The following is an 18393-nucleotide window of genomic DNA, read 5'->3' as shown; positions in this document are numbered from 1 at the left end:
CACCCCCCAGGAAGCCGGCTGGATCCTGTCTGGGAGGCCGCGGGTCGGGCTGGGCTGCGTCTGCGCCTTCATAACCGCCTGGAAGGCGGAGAGGAAAAGCAGCGCCTGTGGGGCCAGCGCGGCTGAGGGACGGACTGACGGCGGGAAGGGTGGGGTAGAAGGAGAGCGGTAAAGCCGCCTGGCTTCTTTAGCTCCGCGTCCTTCTTAGCCCCTTTTCCCTCGAAATCGTAGGGGTTGTTCCGTTCCCTCTGTCGCCCTTCTTTCTCATTCCTCGTTCTGCACTCTTTCGCGCTATTTAAAGCTTCTTTTGGGACACAGATTTTAGGAGGGGGGAGAAAACACGCTCCTGTTTTGCAGTAGTAGTAGTAGCAGCAGCAGTTTTCTTGGCCACGGTCCCTTTTTCTTTTTTAACTGTTCTCCCTTCTCTATATACCGAGACTTCTGAAGCTTTTCCGGATCTTCTCCACCCACCCCCAGCCTTCTCTCCTTTGCAGCTTAATTTTAACCATATGTATTTCCATATAGAAATAAATAATCTTCCATGTATCGTAAAGGGATTCGTTCCTCCCAAACGAATGGATTTCGAATTGCAGCTATTGCTTCTTCTTAACTTCCATCCATCTTCAGCCACTTTTTCCTAACATACTTTGCCTTTCAATTTCCTCCACTTCTTTATTTTCCCAGTCTTCATCCTCCAATCCCTTCTTTTCCTCCTTCCTTCCTCCCTCCCTCCCTCTCTCTCTCGCTCACACACACACACACCCCACACAGAAGGTTTAAAGATCCTCCCCTTCAGTTCCGACATCTTCCTTTCTCTCCTCCTTTCTCATCCTTGGACCCCCCTCAGCCCCGATCCTTCCTCCTCCTCCAGCTGTGCAGTTGCTCCGTCATCCTTTGTGTCTGATGGCGAGCAGTGGTGCCTGTCAGTGCCACGGTATTTGGACGAGGTTTCTCTTTCTTCCCTGCTTTTTGGCATCCCTTCAAAATGTTTCTTCGGGTGAGCAGCAGGTGAGCATGTACACGCATGGGGAAGGGCGGGGGAGATGGAAAGAACTGGCATCTGTTCATTCTGACAAAGTTATCCCTCTCCAGGAAAGATACTCAACTTTTATTAGCGACCACGATGTTGGTGAAATGTTTCTTTAAATCCTGGGGAGAAAACCTGAATTTGAGATAGAGATCCATTGTTGGTAGTTGGAGGAAAAGGAGCAAACAGAAAATTAGTTTAAGTGTTAATTTCATAGTCACAGCCATCATTTCAGCAGCATAATTTGAAGAAAACATTTTTTTTTTCCTTTTAAAAAATGAAAATTTATGCTACAATAAAGTTATTTTAAAAGTTTCTTTTAAAATTCTGGAAGTGCATATTATAAAATGTTCATAACCTGTGGTAAATAGCTACATTGCTGATTGTTTGAAGTGCAAGATTTCATGGAAAATATTTACTGTGATTAGTTTGGCACTTGCATCATGGTGATTGCATCCACCTTCTAAGTTTAGCCAAGGAATGGTAGGTCTTAAGGTTAGAAGATATCATCTTTAGAACAAACACCTGTTTTGTTTTAAAGAGCTTTGATTTGCCAACTTGTAGTTTTAAAAAATTAGAAATTTATTTCTCTTCATCATCTGGCAGTTCTTTCTCAATATGTTTTTAAAGTTCCATGGAAATGTCACTTAGACTGATTGAAATAGACATCTGTGGGGACGTTTGTTGATAATATTCCAAAAGCCATTTGTTCATGTTTTCATCCTGAGGCTGCTCCTTTTAGAATAAAAACTAAAAGTTGGAGAAATCACATGGCGTGTGAATTCTTGTTCCTGCCCACTTATGCTGGGAAGTTACTTTGGCTGTTACTGACTCTTAGCTGACAAAATATATAACTAGTTTTGGAAAGCTTATTTGGCCATGTTTACACTACATAGGGAAATATTTTTTGTCTCATACTGTACTTTGTTAATAGGACAGATCATTTTGGGGATACATAGAGAAATTTATTAAGTCAGTGCTTATTTTCTTCCTAGGAAAACAGGTATTATATTTTTACTGGTTTTAATTAGAATATTCTAATCATTTAATAAATCAAATATCTAATCAAATATTTTGGTACAATATCATGCCCTACATACATTAAATCATGACATACTGAAATATCATAACATAACTCTTGCTTTATTTTAGAAAATGTTCTTAATGCACTTTCTCTGCCATTTAATGTATATTTAGAATATCTGGGGTTTTAGGAGAATTGTGAGAAATGACTTTGGAGGATCATTATCCTTTTTGAATGAAACAGAATATTTCTGTAAGTGGAACCATCTAGAACAGGGATCGCCAACTTTTTGGACCTCAGGGACCACCAAACTCATAATTTTAGATCCCAGGGACCACTAACCAGTTCTGTGGGTGTGGCTTAATTTGTGGATGTGACTCGGTGGTCATGTGACTGGCTGGGCATGGCTTGTATGTAAATATTATAAATATTTATATAAATATTGATTTTTTTATAAAAAAGAGCAACTTTTACCCAAAATCAGGCAAAGCAGGCAGACTGAGTTGCTCACAGAATCATTCAATGATCTATCTATCTGCCATCGGCTAGCTTAGTCTCTCAAATTTGCTTGCCCTGAGTCTGCACTGAATTTGCTTGCAAGCAAACTTTCAGTCCTAAGGGAGTTTCAGCTGTGCTGAGCCGAAGACTAGCTAGAAAAGCAAGAAATCCAACCATTTCCTGCTTCCTAGCTAATTTAAATCTCCCAGCACAGCAGAACAGATGATGGTCGGAAAAGGGAAAAATAGCAATTTAGCAGACAAGTTTACCAGGTAAGGAGTGAGTGGGCAGGGAGGGTTCCGTGGGCCATGTGGGCGGCACAGCCTTGTGTTTCTCCTCATAAAAACTTCTGCTACATACTGTAAATTCATCTAGGAAAGGTGAGATGTTCAGAATTAATTGTGTTCCATATCAACAAGCTGCTTTGGATTTTTCTTCTCTGAGTCCAAAATGTATTTGGCAAGTTCAGTTCAATATATTATTCCTTATACCTAACATACATGAATGTTCAAGATAAACCACTTGGGCAGCTTTTAAAGAAAAAACATTTGGTAATATATGTGTTAAGAAATTATGAGAAGGGGGTAAACTCTGAAGTGATATAATATCCTCTTTTCCTTATGTAAAATTCCCTGCAGAATGTAGTAGTTTCCAAGTGAATAATAATCTTTCATTTTCAATCAATATATTTGTAAAATGATGCACAAATGCCTTATGCAGTCTACATAATATGTAAAAAGTCATTATGTGAAAGGCCATTATGCAACTTCTAGTCAAAATTTGGTATCAGAAAAGAGATGATGTGCACTTGAAAAGAATTAGGACATGGCTTCTAGCAATATTCTGTCTTCCTGATTTGATGTAGGAAAAGATCAGTCAAATATCTTGTGTGTTCTCCCTTCAGGATAAAATCTATATCAAGCTTAAAGTGAAGTTAAAGTGAATGCATCAATTTCCATGCTCCCTCTCAGATAAGATATGACATTATAGTCAGAGAGGCAATCATGTGTCAAGGAACAATGGCTAAAATTCTTCAGTGATTTTCATGCTATGATGACTTGTTGTAGCCAAAGATCATATGACTCAAAAGAATTCTTTGCTCTATTGTTTCTGTGAGAACTGGCTTCACACTTAAAAGTTTTTCAAGTGCAGTTACAAATGGAAGACACAAGCCTTCTTTTTACTGAGATGACCTGTCTGTATCACCTCTAATAATTTTCTGTTAAAATAAAGCAGATGACATACCTTGACTTTCCAAATGGCTCACTCCTTTAATACTGCCCTCCGGGTGAAAATATACTTAATTAGATTGCCTTTTACTTTAATTTGTTTTGTTGATATTAGCAGATATGAAGTGATGTGTACTTAGTTTAAATGTCTATATGTTATGAAGCTGAGAGCATGACATTGATGAGAAGAACAAGAATGAAATATGGACTTCAGTAAATCTATCAATACAATTATGTGAGTGCTTCTTTTGAACAGGAATTGTATTTGTTTTTTGTCATCAGACTGTCAAAATGTAATTGGCTTTATGTTGATTAAGTTATATTCCCAATTTGTGCTAAAAGTATTTTGTATTTGCATGCATAAGATTTTTTTAACTGTGTTGTGGGCTTAGGTATTGCTTTAAATCTATCATTAAGTTCAACATGGTGCTTGTTAATATAACATTTATTCAAAAGTCCTTTTGTCTTGCTCAATCACTGACTGAGTGATCATGTATAAACCCTAAAGGGATAAATCAGGGAAGAGGAGTATCTCTGGGTGGCAATATTATGATTGGTAAAGACATAAAATGATGAGAATAGATTAATTAAACAGAGTAGGAGTGAGAGCTTTGTTCTTTTATCATCTCAGTTTATTAAAAGAAGATTACTAAGGCTGAGAGAGGGTGGAATGTAGAAAGGAAAATTCTCTGTATATTTGGAATCACAGATTTGTTTTTTTTCCCAGAGTAAGAAAATAAGCTTGTCAATATTTTAGAAAAACAGTCGGTTCGAAAGACACTTTTTCTAAAAAATCGACAAGCTGATTTCTTATTCTGGCAAAAAAAAATAAAAAAATCTGTGATTTCAATTATGTAAAGAGTTTTTAAAATTTCTCTAAAAACCAAAAGAGGTGTTCTTGAACTCTGTAATACTGCAGCTCCTTTAAATAATGAATGAATTTGTGTGATTTCCCCCCAAATAAAGCTTAATGATTTCATTGCAGTTAGAGCCAGCTAAGAAATAAATATACCAGTTACTCTTAATAATTAAATGTTAATATATTAAATAAAACCATAATCTTACAGCTTTATAAAATATGTAAAAGTTGTATGTCACTAACATACATTTTTACAGACACTCCAAAGTCTGTAGCTTTACTACTATATACCACATGAGCAGAAATGCCTGAAACATACAAATATTTCTAGGAGAAGCGAAACCCAAATTAATGCTTAGATTAATTCTTGCAATTTTCTTGGCAAGATTTTGGAAATGGTTTGCCATTGCCTTCTTAGAGCTGAGAGAGGAGAGTGACTGGTCTAAAGCCACCTTCATGGCTTCATGCCTAAGGTGGAAATAGAACTCATGGTCTGCCAGATTTTATCCTGGTGCCTTAACTGCTATGCCTGTATTATTATTATTATTATCACAAATGCATTGTATTTTCATCAAAGGAAAGTACAAAAAATAGACAAGTTTGATTTAATAAGGATTTTAATTGATTAAACATTTTGTAGAATAAACAGATCAGAGGTGGTATTCAGCAGGTTCTGACCAGTTCTGGAGAACCAGTAGTGGAAATTTTGAGTAGTTTGGAGAACTGGCAAATACCACCTCTGACTGGAGATTTTACAGTATCCTTTCTCTGCCATGCGCCACGCTCACAGAACAGGTAGTAAAAAAATTTGAATCCCACCACTGAAATAGATATGAGAATATGAGAAAAAAACTATGTCAAAATAATGTTCTTTTACATAAATAATACTTGGAAGAATATAGTATTGCTGACAAGAAAAGGAAGATGAAAGCCAATTCATCAACTTGGTAATATTCAAAAGCCGTAACTAGATTACCATGCCAATGTCATATTTTAAGTTGTGACTGTTTTCTAAATTGCTCACAACTCCCTGGGAGTTCACATCTTACCTTTTGAGAATCATTGAACTAATATAAGAATATTAATAGTTGAGACAGGATGCTTGTATTTCTTTTGCTTTATGGTTTCTCTGGCTCAAAAAGATCAAGGTGCTTGGTTTCAGTAAGTCTGCAGTAGTATAGGTAGTGCAGTCCAAAGCTTTATTTAAAGCATTCCTCCTACCAAGAAAAAGAAATTATAAAGTTAAGTTGATTGTGAAATAATTGGGGAGATGATTCACTCTGTTCTGACTCTGAATAGCTTGGTATTTTGGAACTAATCTTTGCATACCCAGATTGTTTTCAGTTTGAAAGGGGAAAAGGTACATATCAGAAGTGGAAAGAGGTCCGGTCATATAGGGAGAGTATTGACAGGTAATCTAATACAGTGATCCCCAACCTTTTTGATGCTGCGGCCGGTACGGCATCAGCTGGGCGCGCCCGGTACCGCATCAACTGGGCACCGCCATCTTTTGCGAAAAGTGCTTCCGGTGACCTCACCGGAAGCACTTTTCGTCAAAAGATGGCGCCAGCGCTTCGTGAGCTTTTCGGTAGAAATGGCTTTCTACCGGAAAAGCTCACGAAATGTCACACGCCATCTTTTTGATGAAAAGTGCTTCTGGTGAGCTTTCTACCGGAAAAGCTCACCGGAAGTACTTTTACCAAAAAGATGGCGCCTACAACCAGCGGCCGGTAAGACTTGTTCCGCGGACGGTATCGGTCCGTGGACCGCAGTTGGGGACCCCTGATTTAATACTATAATTGTAGAAAATGAAAGTCTCAACTAAGCTGATTTAGCAAAGGATGTTAAGAAATACAAAAAGAGCATCTTGATACATGTTCAAAATAATTGGAAAAGATTCAGTACACCAGATAATGAATGAAGGTAATAGATGATAAGAAATAGCAAAGCAGATACAGCACTACTCAACTCCTGTTCTGATATGTTTCCGTGTGCGCGCGTGTGTGTGTGTACTACCAGCAAGTTATAAAGAGCAAGGTAAAAGGACAGAATTGACGCTTGAGAGTGACATAACCATGGTCAAATAATGTGAGAATTTAAATCTCCAGGACTAAATTAATTGCATTCCAGGGAACTGAGGGAACCAATTCTTGCTTGACTACCAGTTACTATCTAGACCTAAACTTGATTTAATTGAGGGCCGCATCAGGGTTGTGTTTGGCTTTCGGGGTGTGTGGCTTCACTCGTGCCGGGGACATATATGGCGGCCCGAGTGCTCTGCCAGCGAAAACAGGCTCCTGAGCTCCGTTTTCAACTGGGACGGCCTCCTGAAACCCTCTGCCAGCAAAAATGGAGTTTGGGAAGGCCACATGCTCTGTTTTCACTGGCAGAGGCACTGCAGGCTGATCCTACGCTGTTTCCAGGGCAGCCCCATGGGCCAGATCTAAGCATCCTGTGGGCCGGATGTGGGACGCGGGCCTTGAGTTTGACACCCCTGATCTGAACCAACCTATCCCACAGGACTGCTGTTTTGAGGATAGAAATTAGGAAACCCACACCATGTATTCCACCCGAATCTTGAAGAGTTGAATCTGATGAATGCTACAATAAGAGGCTTTCGAAGGATATTTAAAATACTTGAGTAGGGCGCAATATGGTTAACCAGGAGATTTGTAAGAAGACATCAGACACAAATGAAACTGCTCTTATACTAAATTACACTACTGATCAATATGCTGAACCCATTCAAATTCCTTGGTCCACTTGGTGCCCCTGCAGCTTCAAATGTGCTTCAGGGATTGAGATGACCCACAAATGGATATGAAAAGAACTCAGGACAAGGGTTCATATCTAGTTTACTTGACTTTGGCTTTTTATACACTTTTTCTTTACATATATTCCATGTATAGCAGGGATTCCCAACCTTTTCTATACCCCGAACCAGTGGTGGGATACAATTTTTTTTACTACCGGTTCTGTGGGCGTGGCTTGGTGGGCATGGCAGCGGAAGGATACTGTAAAATCTCCAGTCAGAGGTGGTATTTGCCAATTCTCCGAACTACTCAAAATTTCCGCTACCGGTTCTCCAGAACTGGTCAGAACCTGCTGAATACCACCTCTGCCCCACACCCCTGGAATGCTTCTAATATATTCTCCCACCCCTTACAAAGATAAATAATTATATGCATATACTTATGCATATACAGTATAATTTTGAAACTTCTAAACCTACATTTTCTTACCCCCCGAAATATCATCTCACACCCCCAGGAGATGAGAGCACCCCCGGTTGGGAACCCCGGATCTATAGAGTTTCCATATCTTGCAAACTCTGAGGAATATTCTGATTTTCGGGCAAGAGTGTAGCTTCTTCCGTTGTGGATTTAGCAATATCATAGTAATGTCATAATAACCTTACATTTAAAGATGCTTTTCAAAACTGCAGTCTTCATAAAGTGGCCTAGCTGATCCAGATGCTATTATGATGCATTTCAAAAATATTGTGTCCCTAAATTCTCTTCTGAAAACAAATACAGAAAAGAATAAGGCAAAGAAAGGCATGTACTGTGCATGAATTAGACCTTGAGGGAGTCTTACTTTACGTAATGTCATTTCTTTCCTCTGCGGTTTCTTAAAAGCATTTCCATATGTCAGGGTTTTATAAAATTGCTTTTAGTAAAACAAGTTATTTTTATAACTCTTTTCAGGACATAAAGCCTAGGTGCTTCAAGTGCCTTGGGGATACCTTTCTGAAAACTCATTTTGAAAAGCAAATGACTAGATTACCCGGTCTGTGACATTTTAATTAGTTTCTGACTTTAAAATGACCTGAAAGTGTCAGCACAGAATAGCATCTCTTAACATCATGCTTGTGTGAACTATGTAAGAAGTATTACATGAATTTTTGACTATGTTTATTTGTTGACCTACTTTGTCTCTCATTTGGGTTTTTGTTTTTGTTTTTGCTGTTGAATGGTTTTCAAGCTTGAATGTGGCATTTGTCCAACGGCTAGCAAAGAAAATAAGGAAATGGCCTTTTCCCAGGAATGGAAGTTAAATTAATCTATAGTTTGTTTGTCTTAACATGATAATGGAGGAAGCTCGGGAATGCTAATTAGATTTGAATTCTATTAGATGTGATTCAGAACATCATCACTCACAGATCCATTTATCTGAAAGCCCTAAAAGATGAGTAGTGACTCCAACGATCTACTGATGTTTTTATTAAGCAATTAAAATAGTGGCTATGAATGCTTCAAACAAGAAATCTTAAACACTAATTTTTACCATCCATAGAAATAGGATCTACCATTAGTATGCTGTCCATATGAACAAAATTTTATTTCTGTTTGGACAGCTTTTCTGCATGTACAGGTGAAACTCGAAAAATTAAAATATCCTGCAAAAGTTCATTTATTTCAGTAATGCAACTTAAAAGGTGAAACTATATGAGATAGACTCATTACATGCAAAGCAAGATAGTTCAAGCCCTGATGTGTCATAATTGAGATGATTATGGCTTACAGCTCATGAAAACCCCAAATCCACAATCTCAGAAAATGAGAATATTGTGAAAAGGTTCAATATTCTAGGCTCAAAGTGTCCCACTCTAATCAGCTAATTAAGCCATAACACCTGCAAAGGGTTCCTGAGCCTTTAAATGGTCTCTCAGTCTGGTTCAGTAGGAAGCACAATCATGGGAAAGACCGCTGATCTGACAGTTGTGCAGAAAACCATCATTGACACCCTCCATAAGGAGGGAAAGCCTCAAAAGGTAATTGCAAAAGAAGTTGGATGTTCCCAAAGTGTTGTATCAAAGCACATTAATAGAAAGTTATGTGGAAGGGAAAAGTGTGGAAGAAAAAGGTGCACAAGCAGCAGGGATGACCGCAGCCTGGAGAAGATTGTCAGGAAAAGGCCATTCAAAAGTGTTGGGGACTTTCACAAGGGGGGGACTGAGGCTGGAGTCAGTGCATTAAGAGCCACCACACATAGACGGATCCTGGACATGGGCTTTAAATGTCGTATTCTTCTTGTCAAGCAGCTCCTGAACAACAAACAAACGTGAGAAGCCTCTTACCTGGGCTAAAGAAAAACAGAACTGGTCTGTTGCTCAGTGGTCCAAAGTCCTCTTTTTTGATGAGAGCAACTTTTGCATCTCATTTGGAAACCAAGGACCCAGAGTCTGGAGGAAGAATGGAGAGGCACACACTGCAAAATGCTTGAAGTTCAGTGTGAAGTTTCCACAGTCTGTGTTGATTTGGGGAGCCATGTCATCTGCTGGGGTTGGTCCACCGTGCTTCATTAAGTCCAGGGTCAATGCAGCCGTCTACCAGGAGATTTTGGAGCACTTCATGCTTCCTTCCGCAGACGAGCTTTATGGGGATGCTGACTTCATTTTCCAGTAGGACTTGGCACCTGCCCACACTGCCAAAGGCACCAAAACCTGGTTCAATGACCGTGGGATTACTGTGCTTGATTGGCCAGCAAACTCGCCTGACCTGGACCCCATAGAGAATCTATGGGGCATTGCCAAGAGAAAGATGAGAGACATGAGACCCAACAATGCAGAAGAGCTGAAGGTTGCTATTGAAGCATCCTGGTCTTCCATAACACCTCAGCAGTGCCACAGTCTGATAGCTTCCATGCCACGCTGCATTGAGGCAGTAATTGCTGCAAAAGGGGCCCAAGCCAAGTACTGAGTACATATGCATGCTTATACTTTTCAGAGGTCCGATATTGTTCTATGTACAATCCTTGTTTTATTGATTGCATGTAATATTCTAATTTTCTGAGATTGTGGATTTGGGGTTTTCATGAGCTGTAAGCCATAATCATCACAATTATGACAAATCACGGCTTGAACTATCTTGCTTTGCATGTAATGAGTCTATCTCATATATTAGTTTCACCTTTTAAGTTGCATTACTGAAGTGAACTTTTGCACGATATTCTAATTTTTCGAATTTCACCTGTATATTCCCCCATCTAATTAAAAATGGAGCTTCCTGTTTCTAGTTCTTAAATCCTTCAAAACCAGAGGTGTCCAACTCAATTTCACTGAGGGCTGGGTTTGACCTCAGAGGGCTAGGGGGCATGGCCATGGTGGGCATGACATGGGACTTGTGTTGGGGGCACCTATGGTGACCAAGTGCTAATGGAGGACTTTCCTGAGATCCTCCCTCCCTCTCATTATAATCTTCCTTCCTTCCTACTTCTTTTTCCTTCCCTCTTGATTCTCCTTACTTCTTCCTTCCCCACTTCCTTTATTTTTCCTTCCTTGCTCTCCAATCTTTCCTTCATTTTCTTTCTCTTTCCTCTTTCCCTTTCTCCTTTCCTGTCCCTTCTTGCATGCTCAGATGCAAAAGAGGAAACATTTCTCCTTTTGTTTTGTTTTTTTTTTTAGTTTTTTTTTTATAGCCCTCTGCTGGTAAAGGGCTGCAGCAGGCTGTCACTGCTGAACACGCAGCACAGAGGTGCATGTGGCTCCCCTGAGCTCTGTTTTTGCTGGCAGAGGCACCGCTGGCCAGTCCTTTGCTGCTTCTAGACCAGCCCCCACAGACCAGATCTAAGAACCCCTTGAGTTTGACACCCCTGTCAAAACAAAGGTGAACACTGACTTACTGAGTGTTCAGTAAGTCTGACATTCAAAGAGTTCATGCATATACAGTATACATATTTCCAAGAGTAATCATTGCTGAATGTGAAATGCATAGTACGGTCCTGCAAGTTTCAATTCATAGATTATTGAGGGAAATTAAAAGATATAATATTAGTCTGAACAGTAATATAATTTAGAGGGGGGAAACTTGAAATCAAATGCGTAACTTTGGGCAAAACAATATTAAAATGGTGGTCCAATAGTGTTGAATTGCTGCCTGCTTTCTCTGGCGCATATATTGTCTTCAGTACTGTTATCACTGTAAGAAATCAATGAAATTGGAGAATAAGCAAATAATGGTGAAGGAAAATTATCTTTAGTACACATTTGAATTTAATTGACCAAGTTCGTCCTACTGGTAGTTCTCGACTTACAACCAGTTCAAAGTTACAACATTGAAAAAAGTGACTTATAACAGCTCAGCAATAGAAAATTTGGGCTCCACTGTGATCATAAATCAAGGACTACCTGTATTAAACTTTTACTCTGTAGCTTTTCTTTTACAGAATCACTCACACACTGCTAGATTCACGCACAACATTGCAGCTACAGTAATTGTTCACTTTGAAGCTGTCCTTCAAGATCTCTCCCAAAATTTCCTTTTCTTTGAAGTAAATTGAAGCTTAGGATAGGATAGGCTACCAGATTTTCCTTCCATTGGGCTAGAATATTCCTTGGAAAGGAATATACTCTGGCTGCAGTGTGTATACTTATAATGTCCTATCAGTGTGCAGGAAGCAGGACCACTCGCTTGGACTTGTATATATTTTGATAAGTGATTAATGATGAATTTAACTAAGCATAGGTGAGCGTTTATGTTCAGTCCTGTACCATGATGATGAAGGTGTTGAAGCATTCTTACTTCTCTATCCTTATTCCATCATCAGACTGTTCTCCAGATGTCTGATTTAAAGTTACTAATACCTTGTTAGAGAGGGAATAAGGAGCATTTACCGTCTGGATGTTTTAAGGATGTTGTAAAATGTTTTGCTGATAAAGTTGCTCAGATTCACCCGAATCTTGATTCCACATCAGTGAGGTTTGAAATGGTGACTGGACAACATCTTATATTACTTGGAATTTATTGTAGTTTATAGACTTGAGGAAACAAATAAAAGGCTTGGGGCATGAGCTCAGCCACCTGTAGATCCATGCCCTTCCTGTTGTTTTTTTTCAGATAGCCAGAGCAGGAGAGAATAGTTGTGTACAGGAGATTCATAACTGTTCTTTGGTAGGTGAGGTTATCCCAGTTGCCTGTAAGAAGATATTAATGCACCTTCTGAAGGGGGCTCCCCTGGACACCAAAATCTGGGTGATTATTGTCTAGTTATGGCTCCAATTGTAGACTGCTTGAGAAGAAGAAGCATATTGGTATCCATTGGCTACCAATGGTATTGGACTGAGACAACATTAATCAGTCTAATAGAAAAGCTTTGTCACAACCTGGGTGACAGGAATGCATTGGATCCTTTCAGTGACTTTTGGTACATTGACAATCCTGGGTTGTTTGAGGATCGGTGCCACTATTTTACAATGATTTCCCTCCTAAGTGAGTAATTACAATCAGTGGTAGTAGGGGAGAAAAGTTGATTCTGCGAGGTTTTGATTCTCTCACTCCTGTTGCTTAGCATCTCTGTGAGGCTGCTGGAGAAGTTATCCATCAGTCTGTGGTGAGGTACTATCAGTATGCTTATGATACCCAATTATATCACTGAGCCAGAGGTGCTGTTGAGGTCTTTGTTAGCAGCTGGAGGCTTTCAGAGGCTGGATGGGATGAAAGAAGTTGAAGCTTTATCCAAACAAGAAGGACTTACTGTTTGCCCAGAGATCATCTGTTTTCTTATCTACTTTGTTGGTTACTCTAGGTAGGGTAACACTTGCCTTGCAAGGGTTGGTCTATCATTTGGTTTTTCTCACAGCTTTCTCATAGTTTTGTGACAACTGCTTGATGGGAAGATGGGGAAAGTATGCAAGATGGCTTTTAGTTCAGCAGACAGACTGACAGACCGACGGACATGTGTGTGTGTGTGTGTGTGTGTGTGTGTGTGTGTGTGTGTGTGTGTATTGTTTTCTGGGGTTCTCAGGTATTTGTATGTGGATCTTTGGTTATTCGGGTTTTCTCCCGCGTAAGATTGGAAGTATCTAGGCAACATTTTGATGAAGTCTCATTCATCATCTTCAGAAGCACAGAGCGGAAGACACAAGCCTGAAGATGATGAATGAGACTTCATCAAAACGCGTTGCCTAGATACTTCCAATCTTACGGGAAAAACCGAATATATATATATATATATATATATATATATATATATATATATATATATATATATATATATATATATATATATGTTTTCTTAAGTTTTCGCGGTACTTACATGTATGGTGTTCGGCTTGGTTCGGGTATTTTCCCACGTCATTGTAGTTCTTTTAAAGTTGTACAACGTTTCAGCAGAATCTCATCTGCCATCATCAGGCTTCTGTATTGTGTCCGTCTGTGAGTCAGACTTTTACAGTAGTTTCAGATTTGAATTTGGGGCAGCCTATTGCTGTGCCAGAATGGTTTTTCTTCATCCTGATTGGTTGGGAGTCTTGGTCTGTGTTTATTGGTCTCGGAGTTTGCTGTGTTCTGCTTGATTGGTGTCTCTAATATCTTCTGTCTGTTTTTGGCTCTTTTTGTATCTTGATTGTGGCAGCATTGTGTTGCTTTAATGGAGGCCTTTAGTGCAGCTTGTAAATGGCGGCTATCATTAGTTAGGAAGCTGGGTTTCATCTGGGTGCCTGGTTGGGGTGTGTTTGAGCTGGAGGTATCAGGGGATCTGTTTGTGCTATATATATATATATATATATATATATATATATATATATAGTGTATTGCAATATACTACACCTAGCTGTAATCTCTGCACTGTATTCTGTATTCTGATAACGAGAGCTCTTACTACTAAGTTACACCAATATTTCAGGCTTTGTTCTAGTTGCCAGTAAGCCTCTGGATGTAATTCAGAGTATTGGGTTTAACTCTTAAAGTTCTAAATGTGTTGGCTCCTAGAGGTACTGCCAACACCATCTTCTCCTAGGTAAAATCGATCCATTACATATACTCATTCCATGTCAGAGGTGGTATTCAGCAGGTTCTGACCAGTTCTGGAGAACTGGTAGTGGAAATTTGGAGTAGTTCAGAGAACCGGCAAATACCACCTCTGACTGGAGATTTTACAGTATCCTTATTCTGCCACACCTACCAAGCCATGCCCACAGAACCAGTAGTAAAAAAAAAATTGAATCCCACCATGTCACAATATTGTGGGTCCCCCACTTCACATGAAATAAATTCACCAGTGGCCTGGGGATATTTTTTGATGATGCCCTTCCCCTATGAAATAACCTGTTCTCCCAAAACATTGTATCAGTGACAATCCTGACTTCATTCCAGAAGGTGGTCAGATTATTCTGAGCAGTTAAAAGTTCAAACTGCATTTTTAATCTTTGTTATGTCCTTTTTATTCTTATAAACAGTCTTCAAATTCTAGTTGCATAGAAATGTGAGAAATAAATGTGTTGAATACTCTTTTTTTCCCATTTTCATAGGTATAGCTTCAGAACACATGAGGAGTGCTTTCTGTGAAGAATTTGGGCATCATTAGTTCTGGAATCTTTATGAAGCATTTAACATTAAAGCATGGCAGAAAATAAAGAAAGGAAACCTAAAAATGCAGATGTGAGACCCAAAACCAGCCGGAGTAGGAGTGCAGACAGAAAGGACGGATACGTATGGAGTGGAAAGAAGCTTTCCTGGATAAAAAAGAATGAGAACGGTTCTAATGCTGCAATGGCAAACGCCTCAGGAATACCTACATTAAGTCTAAGGAACCAGGAGAGAAAACAGAGCTGTTCCTCAGCTGAGATGGAGTTGGAACATGTATGTGGTCACAGGTTCCTAAGCCGTTCTTTTAAACAGAAATTGCAGGATGCAATGGGACAATGTTTCCCCATAAAGAGTTGTAGCACTCGGCATTCTTCAAGGCTTTCACCCAAGAGAAAAATACATATCAGTGAGCTTATGCTGGACAAATGCCCTTTTCCACCACGATCCGAGCTAGCATTTCGATGGCACTTAATCAAGCAGCACACTGCTCCTGTAAGACAAAAATCTGAAAGTTGGCTAAGTATGGGTTCATCCAAAGGTGAAAGGAAAGATGAAGAACTGAGAGAGATTGAGATGGCAGATGAACCAGACTCCGGTGTATTGCAGGAAAGTAGTGGTATTGAGAATGCCTCATATCCATGTGACCCTCAAGAGGAATCTGCCCTGGGTGGTAAGCAGCTAAAGAGCAGCAGGGAGGAAAGTGACATGGACTCTGATGATGAAGTAGTGACTCTCTGCACTAGCTCTAGGAAGAGAAACAAACCACAATGGGAAATAGAGGATGACCTGCTGCAGCTGCAGATGCCACTCAGATATCACACCCAGATTGATTATGTTCATTGTCTGGTTCCTGACCTCCTTCAGATCAATAATAACCCATGTTACTGGGGAGTGATGGATAAATACGCTGCAGAAGCACTTTTAGATGGAAAGCCAGAGGGGACCTTTTTATTACGTGATTCTGCCCAGGAGGATTACTTATTTTCTGTTAGTTTCAGGCGTTACAGTCGTTCTCTTCATGCCAGGATTGAACAATGGAATCACAACTTCAGCTTTGATGCTCATGATCCATGCGTCTTCCATTCTCCTGACATTACTGGACTTTTAGAACATTATAAAGATCCAAGCTCTTGTATGTTCTTTGAGCCACTTCTCTCGACTCCCTTACACAGAACTTTCCCTTTTTCCCTTCAACATCTATGCAGGACAGTTATATGTAACTCTACAACTTATGATGGCATAAATGCTCTTCCTGTTCCTCCATCTGTAAAGCTGTATTTGAAAGAATATCATTATAAATCAAAAGTAAGAGTCCTCAGGGTTGATGTACCAGATCAACATGCCTAGAAAGACATTCTGGAAATTATTTATAATTATTCTGAGAGATTTTGTTTTTATTTCTCTCTCTCACTAACAAAATTTCATGCAAAAATATCTAAAGATCACATTTAACTTTGTCTGAGCCTTATGCCCAAATATATATTTTATTTCCTGCCCCAATGAACAGGTTTGTGTAAAAACACAAAATTGGTACTAATATTCCATAAAGCTTTGTGGAATTTCAAGGAAGCTGTTTTAAAGTTTTCAACTCAAGCTTAACTTTTTAGATACAAAGCTAAGTCAAGGTTAAATTTGACTTGCCTTTTATAAACTAATTTATATGCACTACCGGCATGCTTGAAAAACTGAATATAGTAGTTCTTCCAGAATTACCAATTTGTAGGGTTTTTTTAAATTATTCTATCCTTGCTATAAAAGTAAAATTAATAAGATTGTGATGCTGTTACCATTCTGGAGTACTTATTGTTTTAAATTTCATATAGATTGCCAATGTTTTGAGATTACATGTCACAACCATCTGCTATTTGTCAGAACATGATTTGGAGTTTTTAATCATTTTTAATAAATGTTGAATATATATGTCTAATTTTCTGGACATCTATTTAAGAATCCTGAAACTATTGCAGATCTTCTTAAAAGATTTTGATATGAAGTTAGTACATGTTTTAAATAGATGCTGGTTCCACAAACTAATAACCATAAACGAAATGTATGAAAATAGTCTGGTGGGTGTTTATCTAACTACCTCAAACCATACTCCTGTGTCCTACACTCTTGAGTGGGGGAGGGGCTTGCATCTTTTTCTCAGTCTGCTGACTGTCCTTTGTGCTATTGGTTTGCTTGTTTTGGGATTAAACTATTACATAGGCAATTTCTAAGGGCAACTATAGCTAGGGAAGAAATAATTAACTATCCATGTTCCTCTTCACTTAAAACATATTCCCTTGGAATATCCAATTCTCCATGTGGCATTTAAAGTGAAGAAAAAGATTTCACAGAGGCCAGTAGAAGTATAGAGAATCTATACAATCAATCAATCAGAATAGAGCTGGAAGAGACCTTTTTTAAAAAAAAAATTTTTTTTATTGATTTTACAATTAAAACAAACCAACTACACATACATAAATGAAAGAGAAAAAGAAGAAAGGGAGAAGAAAATAGAAAGAAAAAAATAGAAAACAATTAAAAACATTCTCATCTTGAACAGTTTGTAAGACCCCTTTTTTATCCTTATTTTATGCCATATACACACACCTAATCCTTACATATATCTGTATATCACTACTATGGATTTATCATATCCTCTTTTGCCTTTTAGTGTGAAGTCTATCTTTGGTCTATCCATTTGTACCAGTAGTTCCAGCTGTTGTAGTATATTGAAGTGTCTTTATTTTTTAACGCCAAAGTTAATTTGTCCATTTCTGCACAACTTGAAATTTTTTGAATGATCATCTCCTCTGATGGAACATGAGGCTGCTTCTAACATTGTGGTAAAGCCAATCTGGCTGCTGTCAAAATGTGTATTATTATATATTTCACTTTTTTTGATATTTGTTTATCAAAGATCCCTAACAAAGGACTCTGGTTTGAATTCGATCTGTTCTCTTGTCATTTCTTCCAGCCAATTTCTAATTTTCTGCCAATATTTTTGAGCTTCTGTACAGGACCACCACATATGGAAAAAAGTTCCCTCTTTTTTTTTTTTTGCATTTCCAGCAATTTGGACTCATATTGGGGTGCATCTTCGCTAATCTCGAAGGAGGAAGGTGCCATCTATAAAACATTTTATAGGCATTTTCTTTGTATGCTACCGATTTTGTAATTTTATTATTTCTACCCCAGACCTTTTCCCATTCTGTTATGGTGATGCTACGTCCTATATTCCTACTCCAGGCTATCATGTTCCCTTTTACAATTTCTTCTTCTACTTCTAATAAATAATTATAAAATTTTATTGTATTTTTTTTGCCTGATCCTAATAAAATTTTATCTAATTGCTGGAGTTTATTGTTAATTCCAAATTCTTTCTTGTCCTGTTTATATCCACTTTGAATTTGAAGATATGTCCACTGATCAATTTTTAGTCCCCGCTCTTGAAGTTCTTGCCG

At 38.7% G+C, this 18393-nt stretch overlaps 1 protein-coding gene across 1 annotated transcript; it reads left to right on the top strand.

Annotated features, from left to right (window-relative positions):
- Positions 1-37: 37 nt before the first annotated feature.
- SOCS4 (suppressor of cytokine signaling 4) lies at positions 38-18287 on the top strand. Its single transcript, XM_026670236.2, has 2 exons — positions 38-1008; positions 14887-18287. The coding sequence occupies exon 2, from the start codon at positions 14978-14980 to the stop codon at positions 16289-16291; it is 1314 nt and encodes a 437-aa protein (XP_026526021.2). The 5' UTR covers positions 38-1008; positions 14887-14977; the 3' UTR covers positions 16292-18287.
- The last annotated feature ends 106 nt before the right edge of the window (positions 18288-18393 follow it).

Source organism: Notechis scutatus, chromosome 1, assembly GCF_049901735.1.
Source record: "Notechis scutatus isolate UNSWTSFEM ecotype Mainland chromosome 1, rNotScu1.2, whole genome shotgun sequence".
Taxonomy (NCBI): domain Eukaryota; kingdom Metazoa; phylum Chordata; class Lepidosauria; order Squamata; family Elapidae; genus Notechis; species Notechis scutatus.
Note: the sequence above shows the minus strand (reverse complement) of the source record. Positions and strands in the feature narration are given on the sequence as shown.